At 39.6% G+C, this 17,700-nt stretch overlaps 5 protein-coding genes across 6 annotated transcripts; 1 reads left to right on the top strand and 4 right to left on the bottom strand.

The window, feature by feature from the left end:
• The first annotated feature begins 113 nt into the window (after positions 1-113).
• On the top strand, positions 114-2,211 carry LOC101294456. 2 transcript variants are annotated; one of them, XM_004296988.1, is made up of 2 exons: positions 166-852; positions 916-2,211. In XM_004296988.1, exons 1-2 carry the CDS (start codon positions 776-778, stop codon positions 1,721-1,723), a joined length of 885 nt encoding a protein of 294 aa, XP_004297036.1. In that variant the 5' UTR covers positions 166-775; the 3' UTR covers positions 1,724-2,211. The 2 variants fall into 2 exon arrangements, with proteins under 2 accessions (XP_004297035.1, XP_004297036.1); XM_004296987.1 differs by having other exon boundaries at positions 114-2,211.
• A 1,308-nt stretch (positions 2,212-3,519) lies between these two features.
• On the bottom strand, positions 3,520-5,405 carry LOC101291813. Its single transcript, XM_004296978.1, has 2 exons — positions 4,228-5,405; positions 3,520-3,823 (listed from the first exon to the last, which is right to left on the bottom strand). Exon 1 carries the CDS (start codon positions 5,235-5,237, stop codon positions 4,281-4,283), a length of 957 nt encoding a protein of 318 aa, XP_004297026.1. The 5' UTR covers positions 5,238-5,405; the 3' UTR covers positions 3,520-3,823; positions 4,228-4,280.
• A 467-nt stretch (positions 5,406-5,872) lies between these two features.
• Positions 5,873-7,689, bottom strand: LOC101308275 (n-(5'-phosphoribosyl)anthranilate isomerase 1, chloroplastic-like). Its single transcript, XM_004296950.1, has 5 exons — positions 7,516-7,689; positions 7,159-7,224; positions 6,701-7,068; positions 6,439-6,602; positions 5,873-6,326 (listed from the first exon to the last, which is right to left on the bottom strand). Exons 1-5 carry the CDS (start codon positions 7,523-7,525, stop codon positions 6,101-6,103), a joined length of 834 nt encoding a protein of 277 aa, XP_004296998.1. The 5' UTR covers positions 7,526-7,689; the 3' UTR covers positions 5,873-6,100.
• A 179-nt stretch (positions 7,690-7,868) lies between these two features.
• Positions 7,869-11,479, bottom strand: LOC101296279. Its single transcript, XM_004296994.1, has 4 exons — positions 10,886-11,479; positions 10,738-10,775; positions 10,008-10,099; positions 7,869-8,347 (listed from the first exon to the last, which is right to left on the bottom strand). Exons 1-4 carry the CDS (start codon positions 11,212-11,214, stop codon positions 8,210-8,212), a joined length of 597 nt encoding a protein of 198 aa, XP_004297042.1. The 5' UTR covers positions 11,215-11,479; the 3' UTR covers positions 7,869-8,209.
• A 795-nt stretch (positions 11,480-12,274) lies between these two features.
• Positions 12,275-14,493, bottom strand: LOC101305362 (hsp70 nucleotide exchange factor FES1-like). The gene is made up of 6 exons (XM_004296942.1): positions 13,938-14,493; positions 13,697-13,824; positions 13,457-13,615; positions 13,188-13,373; positions 12,840-13,046; positions 12,275-12,740 (listed from the first exon to the last, which is right to left on the bottom strand). Exons 1-6 carry the CDS (start codon positions 14,410-14,412, stop codon positions 12,720-12,722), a joined length of 1,176 nt encoding a protein of 391 aa, XP_004296990.1. The 5' UTR covers positions 14,413-14,493; the 3' UTR covers positions 12,275-12,719.
• Between the last annotated feature and the right edge of the window lie 3,207 nt (positions 14,494-17,700).

Below are 17,700 nucleotides of genomic sequence, written 5' to 3'. Positions count from 1 at the left end.
TACATAAAACGCAACCTCAAATAGTCCATTGCAAGGCCCCGTGCAAAGCACGTGCAAAAACTCTCTTCTAGTAGACAAGTCCGCAAAACGAAGATATTGAAAAGTCTTTGCAAAACCAAACCAGACCAAGCAAAACCCCCTTTGCTTCTTCTCCCGGAGATTGAGATCGAGGGTTGACCGTCTCATGTTTTGCCGTATCACTTGCTCTCAAGTCAAGCGTAATTTTCTATTACCTCTCTTTCTCTGTCAATTCCGTCTCTTACTTAACTTGGCTTTCTCTTGTTTTCAAACCTAAGAGGGTTGGTTGTGTTGGGGAGTTTTCCCAATTGGGTTTCGTGTTTTGTGTTTCGAATCTTGGTTGGGTTGTTCTCTGCTGCCTGATTTGGGTTTTAGGTCTTTTCTGTTTTGAGGGTTAGAGCTACAGGGAAGGAAGAAAGTCAGATTTGTTGTTTGGTGGTTGTTGAAGCTTTAATTGTGTCTGGGATTTGTGTGTTGAACTGAGCTGAGAAGAGGGTAGCTCTTGTGCTTGGTTTTTGAGCTTGGTTTTGTGCTCCTTGAAGGTTTGCTTGGTGAAGTTGTCTAGTTTTGGGCTTCAAGTTTGAATCTTTCAAGTTGTGTGCTATTGTTGTTGAAGCTGCTTAGGAGTGGTTTGACTTTGTGGAGGCATTCACAGAAGGGAGATTGGTTGGCCGTGTAAGTTTGTTTGTGACTTTGTGGAGGCATTTACAGAAGGTAGATTGGTTGGCGTGTAAGTTTGTTTGTGTTGTTGTACAAGATGGATAATTCCACAAATAGGCATACTGATCATTTGGGGGTGAATAAGATGGGGAAAAATATAAGGAAGAGTCCTTTGCATCAACCCAATTTCGGTAATGGTACTGCTGGCGCTGCTAATGCTGTGAATGCTGCTGCTAGGCAGCAGCCTCAGCCTCAGGTGTACAACATAAGCAAGAATGACTTTAGGAACATTGTTCAGCAGCTTACTGGTTCCCCATCACAAGATCCTTTGCCAAGGCCTCCGCAGGGTCCGCCCAAACCCCAAAGTATGCGGCTGCAGAAGATTCGGCCTCCTCCATTGACACCTATCAACAGACCTGTAGTCCCATCTCCTGCCCCTGTACAGGCAGCCCCACCACCAGTTCCTTACAACAATGGCTTTGTTAGGCCTCCCCATTTCGGACAACCATCTCCAACACTGATGCCACCATTTCCTCCTGGAGAAATGTGGCCAAATACCGCTGAGTCTCCAATCTCAGCATATATGCGGTACCTTCAAACTTCAATGCTAGATCCAACTCCAAGGGGAAACCAGCCTCAGCATCAACCACAAGGTCCAGGTCAAATTCAAGGGCAGCCACCATCAACTGGTCTACTTCCCCACCCATCCATGCCTGCGCAGCCGCCTCCAAGAATGAATGGCCCTATACCACCTGCTCCTAATCTCCCATCCCCGCAAATGAATGGTCCTCCACTTTTACCCTCTCCTACTTCCCAGTTCCTATTGCCATCCCCTACCAGTTACAACTACATGTTATCTCCACGGTCACCTTATCCATTGCTTTCACCTGGGACACAGTTTCCTCCACTGACCCCCAATTTTCAGTTTTCACAATCAGGGATTTTAGGTCCAGGGCCTCAAGGCCCACCTTCTCCAGGATTTTTGTATCCTTTATCTCCTTCCGGATTCTTTCCCATTTCAAGTCCGCGATGGAGGGGTCAATAGCAGTCTCAACAATGTTTTGCATTTTGCTTCCATGCTTGTTGCTGAGCTCGTTTTTTTATGTAGATTCATCTACTTCTTGTAAGAGCTTCTGTTGTGAAAAGTGTAGTGTATGCTGGTAGTGTAAGAGGTCCTTTCGGCCGCTTCTAGTGTTTATTTGTTTTTACTTTGTTCATCCTTTGACACTCATTCTGCAGCTTTATCCTAAATCCTGTAACAGCTGCTTTTTTTTATTTTTAAATTTTTCAACAAGTTCAATTTAGGAATATAGTGAAGATCATCAACAAGGCAATTGGAAGACTGGACAGGAGCAAAAGTGTAACATGAAAGTCAGAAACCCAGAGCTGTAACATGAAAGGAGGTAGGACACTTAAACTACATATGTAGACTCTTTAGAAAGAGTTCTTGTAATAGTAACTACTGTTTTGCTTGTGCTTGGAGTTTCTCTACTTGGAGTTTCTCTATTACTTGTTCTGAATTAATACATGGTTATTTTAGTTTGTTTCCTCAATAGCCTTGTCATGTAGGTATTGTGTTTGTAAATTGCAAGTGCACAGCAGCTTAATCTCTCAAACACCTAAAAAGATAAAAAAGAGAAGTCATCGGCAACTCAGATTTCATGTTCATAGTTCTTCATGTTCAATTCTGCGTCAGCTCCCTACTTGTTTGTGTTTGGCAGTCTTGTGAATACATATTTTTGGACGTCACTTAAAAGCTTCCATTAAGATTATAATATCAAAAGTCTGCACAAAACAAAACAAAAAAGCACTGATACAATTTGAAGTAAATCTTTACCCGGTGAATACAATTGAAGATTTTTGATTATTTTCTCAACTACAGAAAGAAAGAAAAAACAAACATGATCCTCTAATCAGAAAGAGCAGTAGCAGCAATTATGGGAGACCAACTCATCCCATTGCAACTTGTTCCAACTTCCAACTACTAAGACTTCCACTATTTGCATTCTGCAGTATGATTAGGAATAAAGCATGTAGATTAGAAATAAAGCAACTATTATATTGCAGTAGATTAGAAATAAAGCATCAATCGAAACTTCACAGGAACTGAGAACAATGGAGTTGAGTTCCATACAATATAAACAGACAAGGTCAAAGGTGCAAATAGGATTTAACATAACCGTAACCAAAGTTACAAACACAATGACCAGAAATAAACTTTTGCTATAAACCAGTTCTACATGGCTATAAATTAAGGAACCATACCTGTCTAAATCAACTTCTTTCATGAGGTATACAAATCTACAAGTGATTTACAGTACATAAAACGCAATATATAGTCGTTCAAGTCCATTGCCAGAATGTTTGGAATCAATGTATATAACTACTGCCTTGATATGGATATTTATAACTTCAGACCGACCAACATAAGAACTTGAATCTCACTAAAACAGTACCGAATTATAAGTATTCCAGAACATTTTTTTTCCACAGTTTAGCTATAGGTCATCTAATTCCTCCTCAGACTCCAAGTTGTATAACTATCAGTGTGGTGATCCCTTAAACCCTTAAGAGATAATTCGCATTAAACTTGGAGCAGTAATAAGCCTAAGTAGCTAGCCTACCAGAAGGCCTTGGAGTATTACAACCATCTATATGTACAACATTGGTTGAGCCAAGAAGAGCGCAGCAATATAAATACTGAGAACAAACAGCATGTTTGTGCTCAAATTTTTTGGAAATCTTTCTCAGGCATGATGTCCAAGAAAAATAACCAAAGTAACTAATACAATGACCGGAAAGAAACTTGTATAAACAAAACACAAATTGAACCATATTCTTTACTCAATAACAGTGGCTCATGCATTTTGAACTCGATCCCTTCATAGACTACTCAAAACATGAAAAACATATTACACAACATCCAAAACAGTATTCCAAGAAACTCAAATTCATAAAATAAATCAATATACAATCCATATCTGCAGAAAGACTTGCACAAATACACAAGTCTTTCCTTTAAGTCTAAACCCAATCAACTTGAGGAATAAATATAAATCCAACCAAAGGTCCTGCTGCTGCAACTTTCAGAAGATCTTCACACTTGGGTACAATATTTACAGTTCTTGTAATCAATAGAGCCTATCTGCCAGCAAATAGCTTATTAGAATTCATATCTGTTATAAAAGAAAAGGAAATTATAATAGACTAGTATCTCATGCACCTACAAACAATAATGACAGACTTATGATGAGCAGGCATTTTGTAAGTTAGAGTATCCTTTGTATATTATTCCTTAGCATCACTTCTTGTGACAAGTATATGATCACAGATGACAGTTTATATGACTATGGCACATAGTATAGCAGCCAGAAGGAGTTGTTCTTCATTTAAAATTCCTTACAGACACAGCCTGTTAACTTATTAAAAAGATTAAAATTAACTATATTAAGAACAATCAGCCTTTATGGAAAATCTAGGTAAAGGCACACTACACAGAGATTTATTTACTAGATGGAAACAGAGAGTTCATCCCTTTAAACAAATTACCTTCAAACTGGGGACAAAGTATGGCACTCCAAGCTTGATTCCATTAATAAAAGTCATGCCTTCCCTTCAATTCTAGAATATGTAACTGCAACGCACGCATCAACGAAATCCTCATCAATAAAATCTGTGGAGAAGATCTGCAACCTATCTGCACATCCTCTAGAGAAGCACTGAGTTATAAACAGCCTTGCATATCCATGAATCCGCCCTGTCACAGGCTTGACACACAAGATAGGGTTATCAGCCTGGGGTGTCACAGTGTTCTCCACCCTGTAAAAGTATTTCCTTGATGTCACCGGTGGCTGCTCACTCAAATGTTTCATATTGCTCTCGAATTTTGTGGATGGCAAATCCGTATCAATCCAATTATCCTTCAAATGCCCGGAGTTCCATAATGGACTCCCTGCCTTGGCCTGAGGAGACTTCCTTGGCTTCCACACACATATGATCCTTTTCGGCAGCAGTTCTGAAATGGTCTTGTGAAACACATTGTCATCCTGGTGGATCAAAAGCTCTCCAAACTGCTCCACCAGATACTTGTCAAACTCAGCAGGGTCTTCATGTCCAAACTCAGTTCGAATTTCAAGGATGATGATCTCCTTCTCCGTTTCGGATAAAAACTTCTTGACGTCATTGATCACAACATCAACGTTGTAAGCTTTGAGAATTCCATGACAGACTCGGCGATCCTCCTGAACTCGAATGTCAAGAACTCTGGTGCCTTTGACTAGCTGTTTGTAGATGGAGAGGTTCTGGCACTGAGCAAAAGGCCTAGTGATGCAAGGGACTCCAATCCTGTTAGTTGCAGAGTCATGAGTTCCGGGCCAGACAATCTGGTTTATGTGAACCTTGTCAGGGTTGATCCCAGCCATCCAGTTTTTCCTGTCTGCAGGCTTGTATGAACATTCTGGAAAGTCCACGCCACATTTTTCATGCAGACCACACAGAGTTTTCTTCTCAGTCGAAATCGCCTTGCGCCTTTCGACCTGTTTGGAGACGTGTGTGCCCATTCTCCTTTGATTTCTGGCTTTGAATGGAGGAGCAGGTAGTAGAGCAGAAAAGGTTGCAACTTAAAAGTTAACTGATTACTGTTTTTTTTTTTTCTTTTCTTTTTTTTTTTTTTTAAAAGGGATTTGGAACCCTCTGAGAGGCTCAGCCCCACGTCCGTTATTATTTATAAAATTGTGTTGACGCGAGGAGGACATAAAACCTCCACCTTAATATTTCTATAATATTTCTGCCTTAATATTTCTATAATTATCATGATCACCTAGAACAGGATGAGATGTATTATCTTTTCTTGGTGGGTCGGAATTTGATTCAATTATTGGTCGAGAGTCATAATCAATGTATAGCTGTCTAGTGCGGATATATGACCTGTTTGTTCTCATATCATCTCAATAATGTCTCTGTTTAGTGATGGTGAACTAGAACTCTATCTGCCACGTCGCAAAACAAAAGGATTATGTTTGTCCCTGCATCCGTTATCCCCATTTGGCCTGGCTAAGCCTATCAAGTCGTCAAGTTTGCATGCCCTTATCATATCAAGAGGACAAGTGCTTGGAGTCTGTATATGATTTGCAGTCTGTTAAATTCTACAGTGGCGGAGGCAGGAAAGCATATAAATGGGGGCACAAATTTTTTTGATACTGATTTTACAATAGCATTATTATGATATCACCAAATACAAGTATACCATAACAGGTTCTTCAGTGGCCGAGAAATCGACCCTCCCCTGAACATAATCTAGGTACCAAGTCCGTTTGACAGATCTCCAGATACCTAGTCCGATGGTTGTCACAACATAAAAGTTCTACATTGTTGATATAACTTGATATCTTAAATCGTTTCCTCACCGTCTAACCTTGACGGATCAATATGTTACTGAATGAACTGCACTCATGAATGAAGATATTCGCAATGGGTCTTTCTGGATGCCGTCTTGGCCACAAATGCCACTACTAACATCAATTCCTTGGGGTTTGAGAGTAGAAAGAGCCTCAGAAGCATTCTCTGGTTTTATTCCTCCCGCCAAAAGCCATCCGTGCTTGCTTCTAATACTTGGTAGCTTAAACCGAGTCCAATTGAATCCCTTGCCACTGCATCAGGCAATTCAATGGTGGAATAAATCAAAAGAAGATCATATTAAGTAAACCATGAAAAGATGAAGTTTATTTTTGTGACTAGATTAAGTAGAAAAGGTTTCATTACCTGCCACCCTTTGCACTATCCACAAGAACCCAATCAACTAGAGAACACTCTTCGGCAGAAATTTGGTTCAAGAGAGTTCCATCTTCATTAGCATGAAGGACATATATTATACGGTTCTCTTGGACTAATGCTGGAAAAGCAGCACGAGAACCATCTCCAAGAAGCTGCAGAACCTCAAAACATTACCTTCCAAAGTATTTTTTTTTTTTTTTTTTACCAACTATGTGCAAGTTAATCAAATTCTTGGCCAAAAGATGTATACCTGAACAAACTCAAGGTCTGCTGCATCAGAGGCTCTTAGTATTGTGTCCACATCGTCATCCACAAACACCCCAACAGGCTGTGCCCCATACTCCCTTGCAGCTCTCGAAATCTCTTTTGCAACTGAAAGTGAAACGGACCGTTTAGAGTTTGACCAAATGATCATCCCAATAAAATCGGCACCAGCTTCTGCAGCCATCGCCGCATCTCTTGCAGAAGTAATGCCACACATCTTAACCAAAGGCCGATTCTTTCTGACTTCCTCAAGCTTATACGAGACATCATCTTCCTCTTTGACAACTTTGCAAGCAATTCTATTCTTTCTAGAAAACTCGACACTTGACAAGTACAATGAGCCCGGCTTCAAGCCTAAAAAACACATAACACGACTGACAATGTTGCAAACTTGTACTAATGATTTTATATAAGTTTCGACAACGATGCCATTAGTAGAGATACCAAGAATTTGTCTTCTGCCGCTGATTTTGACAACTCCAGGCTGAAAGTGGCTTCCAGTAGCGAATCCTGACAACAAAGCGAACAATAATCAAACCCAACAATCCCATTTTCAAGAGCTTTGCATATGTCAAGTGCGTTACAAATAACACATGAAATTAGAGAAGTGAAATGAAACAGCCATTTGATGCAAACACTGGGTTTCATGGCTACCAAACTCATTCACAATGTGTCTTAGAAGCAAAGAATAAAAGGTAACAATCAAATTACAAAAGCGTCTCTTTGGAGCATTTCATCGAACAGTTGGAGTGCACCTGAGAGCTGAGCGCGTAATTTGGAGAGAGAGAGAGAGGGACAAACCTGCAAGCATGGTTCCTGTTCAATTTGGACAAACTAATGATTGGTTCCTGTTCAATTTGGACAAACTAATGATTGGTTCGCTGTGTTTTTAACTTGGAGTGCATAGGATGATTGTGCAGCAACCTTAACTTCAGTTGGCTTTTACTCTGTTTCACTTGCACTTTTGGCTTTGATGTCACTTTTGACCTTCATTCGTTTGGTCTTGCTTTTTGTTATTTGGGTTGGAATATTGTTTCTTGTTCTTTCTTTCCTACATATAGGAACACGAGTTAAGTGTTGATTGGTATAGGAATCCTTGTGAATGTGAAGTTTGTATTTATTGGGAAAGAAAATAAAAAACAGAGAAAAGGTTTGTACAATACAAATCAACATGTTTTATAGTGTAAATGTACATACTAGTTCACTGTTCCCTTTGATACATAAATAAGATCATATTCTCTCAATGTAGTATCTATATTTCATAGCACAAGGCATGAACATTCTGTCTTTGCATGTATATGATCATTAGGTTCAATTATTTGTTTGCCACAATCCGAACCATATAAATATGAGACCATACGACAACTGCTTTGTCAGATATATACATCAACGGGCAGAACTGCAGAAGAAAGCACAATCTAACCCACTTAATGAACTAACAAAAAAGTTGACACATAGGGAAGGTCAAGGTCCAGCCTCCTGCTATCTGGCATCTCTAATCCTCATGATACAGATACAGACCGAGGCCAAACCGGGCACATGCCCTGCAGAAAGCTATTTCCTCTGCTGCAGCAACTGGATCAACATTGTTGCCATCACGCGGTGATACTGTCCCGGTTGACTCACGGTGTGCCTGTATTGTTAGATGAACATATAAGAGATTAGAACCTGAGTTAACAGGATACACAATATGAGCTTGTGCATCTAAAGAATATGAAAAGATTCCATTGCTGAGGAATCACATTTAATATTGTCAGTACAGTAACTGATAATAGAGTATCAAAGATATAATTACACGTAGTTTCCACACTACCATTATTTGTATACAGGAGAGAAAGAGATGCTTCTACTTTAAGTATTTAGGTTCATTTGGTTTCTTTGTTTCTATAGTGTGTTGTCTGTTGTAAAAGGCCTGTGCCTCTCCAGCACATAATACTCAACTTTCTAAAACAAAAAATCAGTAGGCTAATGCAAACGTGCAAAACATATTCCATTCACTAAGTCACCATCTTAAAGACTTAAACAGACTCAATGAAATTCTAAAAAGCACTTCAGCTACCAAATAGTGCAAACAGATTCTCTTCATTAAATATAAGTTCACAACTTGTGTGAGAGCCTCCCTCAAATCAGTAGGCTACATGAACCAAAAATATTAGTTACACACTTAGCATCTTCCACAAGCCCAAGCACAACTTGATTCACATCCAGGAAGTTCACAACTTGTGTGAGTCCTCCCTCTCATTAGTTGCCTACATGAACTAAAAATCTCAGTTTCAACACGCTTAGCATCTTCCACAAGCCCAAGCTCAACTTGACTTCACTATCCAGGCCTCCCTCTAGTTAGTTGGCTACATGTACTAAAAATCTCATTTTCAACATGCTTAGCATCTTCCACAAGCCCAAGCTCTACTTGATTTCACTATCCTGGCATGCAGCAAATTAAACTTCATAGGTCTCTAACCTGCACTACCAGTCTACTACCAAATATCCTTCCCACTTGTATTGTATAAGAACTAATATATGCCAACCGGATGTTTCATAAAATTAAACATTCATAGTACTGAACAACCACCTGAAAACTGTTTCCATCTTGACAGAACAAATAGACATAGACACAGACGAGTACGCCATCCCTATTATTTAATAGTGACTAGCTTAAGCTCCAAAAGTTTTTTTGTACTTGAATCTTCTGGTTTTTTTTTTTCCAGATCAAGTCCCCATGACTTGACAGTGGTAACACAGCAACTTCTTTCAACCTAATGTTGGAGGCATAAACTAAAATCTCATGGAGAATGCAAATGACAATTTCTGTCGGAATCTGTTCGTTTTAACTTAATGACATCCTATATTACGGCTAAACTCTCAATGTAAAGACGCCAATCTGTTATACCAGATGCACAATTTTTTAACTGGCCAGCAAATTACAGTCTTGCCAGTGCTTCAATATCTAATTGTTCTATATGATTGTTGAGAACAGTAGCTAAGGTGGGTGACAAGGACCCTGACTTCAATATCTAATTGTTCTATATGACTGTTGAGAACAGTAGCTAAAGTGGGTGACATGGACCCTGACTATATAGTGTTTGGCAGAGAGAACTAACAAATGACAGAACATAAAATGAAATTGACTTTCCAGCTAGAATAGTAAATGTTTCTAAGGGAATGTACGCTAGAATATGATAGGAAAGAAGGATCTTACAGTTAGAGGTATGACTATTGTTGAATATTATTATTAGTTGAAACTCATGATTTTGCGATATAAAAATAACTACATAAAGGATAGTAGACCAGACCTCTCCATCAGATCCTCGTACAGTGACACGGTATACCACAGTCACACTTCCATTGTCAGAAAATATTACATCCCTGATTTCTCCACACCATCCTGCCAAGAAGAGTGTTAATAACTAATAAAATGTGGATGCTTACAATATCTAAGAGTGATGTAAATACATGGCATTGCTGAAAGAAAAGTAGAAAACATGATTGTTTGAAAACTGCCTGCTAACAAATCTGAATAGAGTGTTGGTCAATTCATATTGCCGGATCAGGGTTTCGCAAACTGAAAACCAGTTTTGAATGAGTGCAATAACTACATAATGACTCACTACCCGCCGCTAGAGGGGGCCAGGCATTAGGACATACATGTAATTGTAACTGGTTGGTGGTTGCAGACACTTAACATGTGTGTTGTGAAAGGAAAGCAAACAAGTGGATGCTAAGATGACACCCCAGTCCACAGACAGAGTACTCATCATGTCAAGATAACAACATACCAGAGTAACAGAACAAGTAAAAAACAAAAAGATACTAAGCCAAAAAAAAAAAACACAGCCTGCAACCAGCATTGTATTGTTGGAATGATCACAATTCAGGTATCTATAGCTTTGTTAAAATCAGACATCGACACCATTTATCTAACAAGCTCTAGCCTTTCGACAGCAATACAATCTTAGCCGAAAACTCTAACAATAAACTCATGATCAGTGCTTATGAATTGCAAATTGAAGTAAAGAAACACACCAGGAGCATAGAAACTCAGCATCCGGTTCGCATGGTACCTACAAAAACCCCCAAAATCCACACAAAATCAGCCCAAAATCGCAACTCAAAAGTCAAAAACCCGAAAGAAAAAAAAACCATAACTTTAAACATAGATAAAGAAAATCACCAAGGAATGAAGGTGGACTGATTCCCTGGAGGTATACTGATAATGTTATCAGGAATCCTCTTATTCAAATCCCTGAGAATCTCAGCCAGAGGGCGAGTGATACACGACGAGTTGGAATAAGAGAAGGACTTGTCTAAGGGCACCACGTAATTCGAGTTGGGCACCCCTCCTCCCTTCTTCCCACCATCGCTGCTGCTCTTACACACCCACAACCCACCTCGATTTCTCCCCCAGATTGCGGCTCCGGCGACTTTCCCTACCTCGATCCTCGGCGAGTTGACGCAAAGAAGCGGTTTTGGGAGCAGGGCATTGGTGGTGTGGAGAGCCATTGTGGGTTAAAAGGTTTGACCTTTGGTGGGTTTTCCGATCAAAAACTCAGGTGGGTTTTGATTGGAGGGTTTGGTTTGACGAAAATGGGAGAGGCGTGTGGGCAAAGGTGAGAGCTTTTTTGAGGTTTTGGGTTTGGTTAAAGGGGTAAGTTTTAGTATTAGTACTAGTTGTACTGTGTGACCGGAGATGTGATCAGAGTGTGTGACAGTGACCCGGAAATGGATGTGAATGTGATCACCTACTTCTTATTTCTTATTGTTATTAATCGTTTTTGGTGTCAACTTCAGGGAACGAGTCCTACCTACCCGCCATGTCCTTTGCGCACCAACCACGGTTAACTGGTGCACACCATTTCTCACCCTAGAATTGTGTTTATTTCCAAACTGTTCAAAAATTGAAGAGGACGACAGTATTCATTGCAAGAGTTACTGATAGATAGGTGGCATTTAGTATTCTATGTACTATGTACCAATATAGATGTGACGGTTGTTGTGTATTCTCTGCCATTATCGGATGTCAGTGTCCGGTATTGTTTAGTAATGCTATTATCTCTCCCCCTTAATAACGTAGAAGATGGTGGAATCTGAATGACTTGTTCAAATGTATTTTTTTTATTCATGGATGACTAGTTGTATATTCTCAACCATTCAACTATTAATATAGTGATGAGTGACATAAGTTTCACATTTGCAAGTGAAAAGATCAAATTAGAGTTCACATTGTGATTGGTGGATGCGCCGAAAACAAGATCGAGAGTTTAATCCGCTCTTAGAAATCTCAAAAATGAAGCATATGAAGCCTTGTTCTTGCAAATTCCATGGTGGACAGTTTGCGCAGCAGATTGCAGTTCCTTCGCAAAGAACAGAATCGAGTATATTACCTAGCCTAGTAACAGTTGGAACAAGAATATAAACGTGGTTGTTGACCTAAATCTCCAACTAAATGCACATGTATCAGTCACTGACGCCACCTACTTCATATTAGGTACGAAATTGATACCTAGAAAGTATCTGACCCCGAAGCCAATCACTCAGCAAACTCATAAACCAAGGCTGAGCTGATTTAGACATTTACGGTATTACGCGCCCGAGTAGTTGGCGTGTGAGAAATGTTTCATGGATCAAACTACGACTACAAGCAAAGCGTAACCTAGTCCACAACTCCCACTAGGAACATAACAAATGGTTTGCCATGTACAGATACATGGACAAGAGCATCACATAATTACAAGAGCACCAGATGCGTCAAAGTCGAGCAATACCAGATCTGTGTAAATGTGTAATGCAAAGTATTCTCATTTTTTGCTGACTAACACATTTGATATTTCCACACCTTCATCAATGACATATCAACCAAGTAATCTAACTATCTATGACAATAACTAAACCACGCTAACTATCGCAGTCCAGCTTTGTGTGTCGATGAGTAATGGCTGTGATTAAGCAGTAGTGAATCTTTGCACTTGTGTACTAAGGTGCCCTTCATCGAGTGGATTGCATTCACATCATGCAGTCATCCGTGTTACCTGTCATTTGCAAATGATATTAAAAAAAATTTCAGGATGCTAGCAAAATCAGAATTAGCGAATAGATTACACTCCGAAACCCGTAAGTCCAGTTAATACCTTTTCTAGCTTTCTTTGGAAAATCAGCTGCACTTCATTGCGGAGGCTCTCTACATCCATTGCATAATCTTTGTGGTATTCCTCTACCATTAGGTCCTGCAGCTGCTGCCTCATTCTCTCCAATGCAACATCCAAACCACAGAAGTCCTTAAACACCAGAGCTTCAGTTGTCTTGAGTCGCAGTAGATTCTTAATGGCAATGAGGGCCTGCATACCATTGCAAACAAAAATGAAGTGAAATGAGATCTACTTCCAAACCAATACAATAAGCACACCCACCAAATAATACTTGAGGCATCTCTTAAACCATAAGCATATTCTAGCCATCAAGTAGTGCTAAAGATTCACCTTTTCCTGTAGGTGAAGGTCAACAGCTGATGTTAGATCAATCACAGACTTCAAAAAAATGCGATTACTGAAAAAGGGCAGCTCATCCTTCTCTGTATTTCCTAACTGAAACTCTGCAAGATCTCCCAGAAGAACCACCGCTCTTATCCGCAGTCTGTTACCAATGCTCGAATCACTCACAATGTCCTAAAAACAATTTCCAGTTCAGTCACACTAAAAACAGCAACATCAACTTCAAATACATTTCTTTACTCATTTTAATCTGTTACCTGAAGCAGCTTTTCCCCAGCTTCCTCATAGAACATTTCCTGACCGGCCATATTGTTCCTTAGCAAGGCCGAAACAGCATAAATTGCCTTAATGGCCTCTTCCACAGAGTTCGATTTTACCATCTCCATTAGCTTAGACAGTGCCCCAAGTTCCAAAACCTAAGACGATTCCAATTCAGTCAATCATTAGCATTCGCAAGCATCTAACTTAACATACTCCAAATGTAAAAACTTCCATACCTGCTTCTGAACAAGTGGATTGTTCTGACTAGCCTTCCCAATAATCCATGCAGCCATTTTCCTCGTCTCGGAATCAGAATGATCAAGCTCTCCAATCACCACAGCTAATCCTCCAAGCTTGTTCAAATCTAACACAACCACAAAATTAACAATGTCACTAACTCAAATCCCTACACAAATCTCAAACACCTAAACCCTAAAATTCCAATCACAAATCAAAACCTCGCAAACCAAACCTCACCGTTGGCATTGTCAATCGGCTCCACAAGCTCCAGCAGCTCCTCCAGAGCCCGGTGCCGATCTTCGAGCGACAACGACGAGTTCTTCAGGTCGAGTATGGCCACCTTCATCAGCTGAGCATCCGACGGCGTCTTGAGCTCCTCCATGAGCTGCTTAATCTCCAGCCGCTTCTTGTTCAGGTCGGAAGGGCTCAATCCCTGCACCTCTTTCGCCGCCTCTTTCAATTGATCGGGATCGGAGTGACCTAAGGCCCACTGCAACATCGAATCGAGCGAAGAGAAGCCTCCGTCGGCGTCGAAGTCGGCGTCCACGGCGGAATCGTCAACCCTAGGCTGGAGCTGAGCCTGAGCCTCCTCCTCCGCCGTTGACCAGTATAGACCTCCCGACTTGTTGTTAGTACGGTCCGCCGTAACGGCCGTAAGCATAATCGCCGTCGCCGTTAACGCTATGAGCATCCATGAACTCCGAAGCTCCATCTTCGTCTTCTTCAGTGGACTGTGGAAGGAAGACCTTGCTTCTCTTTCCCCTTATAATCTGAAAAGAAATAATACGTCACCTCCTGGACTGTGCACCGCAGATCAAATATTCGACGGCGGATATGAGCTTGACCGCGTGGCAATATTTTCTTTCAGTTTTATGGCTGAAACGACACGTCAACAAAGTTGGATTTCGGATAATACCCAAAGAAAAAATAGAAAATGATATTCCACTGCCCTAAATAGTTGCAAAAAATAAAAAACTCACATTTCAAAATATTTAAACAAATAAGGACATAGACCCAAAGTCAATAATACCAGATGTTGACTGCAATTTTCATCATGAAATGACCAAAATGTCCAGTTTATAAACAGAATTATATGCTTCACTCTCCCAAAACCCTTGATCTGACCCCTCTCTCTCTCCCCTCAATATTCACCGCTCAAATTGGGGGGAAGCTTTTTCCTTTTTAAACAACTCCATCACTTCAGTTCAGAGAGTTTCACCCCAAAAATCCCAAATTAATTTCCTCTTCTTCTCTCTAGGTTTCCTCCCACTCCGACGCCTCCTTCTCACTCCGCCACCGCCGTCGATCTGCATCACTCGCTCGCGACGTCGCCGGAATCTTACGAAGGTACACACCCTTCTCAATCCCAGCCTCCGCCTCTGAATTTCCTTCCGCCATGAACGACCTGGAAATTGCTGCAATTGAATCGAAATCTGAGGCAAGATTTGAATACTTCCTCAATAAATCATATTGAATATCCTGATTAGATTACCCATCAAGATCAAATCTTTGATCGAATGCACATCGGTAATCTTTGATTCAAAACCCTATCTTTATTGATTCGCATCATAGCCATAGAATCAGTTGTGATAAGCATAGTGGAACTCATCTCCTACTAGTCCACAGTGTTTGTAGTAAAAGATTTTGCAGATTATTCGATAGAGATTTCGTTAGAGGTGAAAGGGAAGACCTTTACTCTCTGTATTATGATAACTGTGGTTTTGATGAGTACTGCAAGATTGAATTGCCTAGTGATCTTGAGGGAATTATGTTTAATTCGTGTTACTGTGTGCTGCTACTGTGTGTTGTTGTTGTGTGCTGCTACTACGTGTTGTTGATTCATGCTGCTATTATGTACAACTAATTTGTGTTGTTGTTGTGTGTTGTTACTGTGTGTTGTTGATTCATGCTGCTATTGTGTGCTGCTACTACGTGTTGTTGTTGTGTGTTGCTATTGTGTGTTATTGTTATGTGCTGCTACTACTAGTTGCTGCTATGTGTTGCTGCTGCTGCTGGTACTACTACTTGTTGTTGTTATGTGCTGCTGCTGCTGCTGCTACTACTTGTTGCTACTATGTGCTGCTACTGCGTGTTGTTGATTCATGTTGTTTCTATGTGCTGCTACTGTGTGGTGTTGTTGTGTCGAGTTGTTGTGTGCTGCTACTGCGTGCTTTTCGTGCTGCTTCTACGTGTTATTGATTCATGTTGCTACTGTGTACAACTACTTTGTGTTGTTGATTCATGTTGCTACTATGTGTTGCTACTACGTGTTGTTGTTACTACTTCTACTGGAATGTTAACCCATGCTACTACTTTTATTGAAATTAACTGCTACTACACTAAATTGTTAAAAATGTGCTACTATATTTCATTTATTGAAATTTTCAAAAGGAGAGACTTTTCTCTTCTAAAAGTATATTTAATTAGTGTAGGGTTAGTTTGATAAATTAAATCACGACACATGACATGTAGATAAAAGATTGTCCTTAATTGTTAAAAACGGCCCTTATTTGTTTAACAACAACACAAGTGGGTTTATTTGGAGGATGTATATATGATTTGCTAAAGAAAAAACGTTTTCGATACTAATTTTGTTGCTAATCCAATTGCTGTCAAGACAACATATTAATTTATATTGTTTTAATGACATCAGCTTCTTCTAACAGAGTAACATGTAATTTTTTAAAAAAAACTGATTTTTAATTTACCAAATACTATTAAATCTGAAAGTCTATATAAAAACTAATTTTTTTAAAAAAATAAGACTATACCAAAATAGACGTCAGGACCTTAGAGCTTTATGCTTCTTCAACTCTAGTTTGGTTTCGTTGTATTATCTTTTGTGTGTCTTATGTCTTTCATTTAAATCAGCTAAGAAGGAGAGTTAATAGAATTTTTGTTTTGAAGTTCTGAATGTTGTTGTAATTTGAAAATATATGTGGATCGGTAAAATTGGTTGAGTGACATACAATGCATATAATAGAAGCGTTCGAGTTGTAACTCCCACAAGTTTGTAGACAGCTAGTTTGAAGGGCTTTCAGATTCGTGCACTTACAATACAGAAATTAGACCGACTTTGTCAAGATGCTCTTGTGGACAAACTAAAGTATCGACTGTGGGCGGTTGTGTTACTAACTATTAAATTAAACAAGAGTGACTTACTAGTTACTACCAAAGATTAAAATATCGGTATCGGTGGATATATCGGTTCTTTGAAAAATGGAGATTTCGAATATATCGGGGAAACTCGGGAAAAAATATCGGTATTTTGGGAAGAATTTTTTTTTTCTGAAATATTTAATTTATTAGATTTATATACAAATATTACAAACATCAACTTCATCTACATCTAGAATGAGAATCTAGGTTGTTGATAAGAGTCATAAGACACACGTTGGTCCACAAAAATACAATAATCAGACCAAGACATATGACTCATATAAAGTACAAATTGTAGTGTTGAATATGATAATTATATATGTCTTTGGAGCTGCCAACTGTTTCCCCTATAAGTGGATAGTAAGGATGAATCTAACTGGATGACTGATCACTGACTTTCACGCATTGATTATAGCCATATTGATTGTTGCCTTCTTGGGATTCATTTGAGGTTCCAATCCCACTACCTAAACTGATAGAATCAAAACTTAGCGCAACTGAATCAACATCTTGATCATCATTTGGACCTTTAGTCCTCCTTCCATACATGGTATCCTCTTGCGCTGCATACCTAATACTTCTATAGCCATGTTCATGGGAGGCATGATCGTAATTTTCTTCAGATGAAAAATTATTCAATCCACAAACTGTAGAAGATTGTCCATATATTTATTCTCTTTCTCAAGTGTAAATATTCCTCCACTGTCCACTCATCTCCAAGTTTGATAATTGTGTAATAGATCGATCTGCATCTAGATATATCTCGAAAGGAATCATGCTCTTCTCGAGAGTCGAGACCACCACTCTTCATTGGGATACACCTCGAGAGAATTACTTCTCT

This window comes from Fragaria vesca, linkage group LG4 (genome assembly GCF_000184155.1).
Source record: "Fragaria vesca subsp. vesca linkage group LG4, FraVesHawaii_1.0, whole genome shotgun sequence".
Classification (NCBI taxonomy): domain Eukaryota; kingdom Viridiplantae; phylum Streptophyta; class Magnoliopsida; order Rosales; family Rosaceae; genus Fragaria; species Fragaria vesca.
The sequence above is the reverse complement of the archived record's forward strand: the minus strand, read 5'-3'. Positions and strand labels throughout refer to the sequence as shown.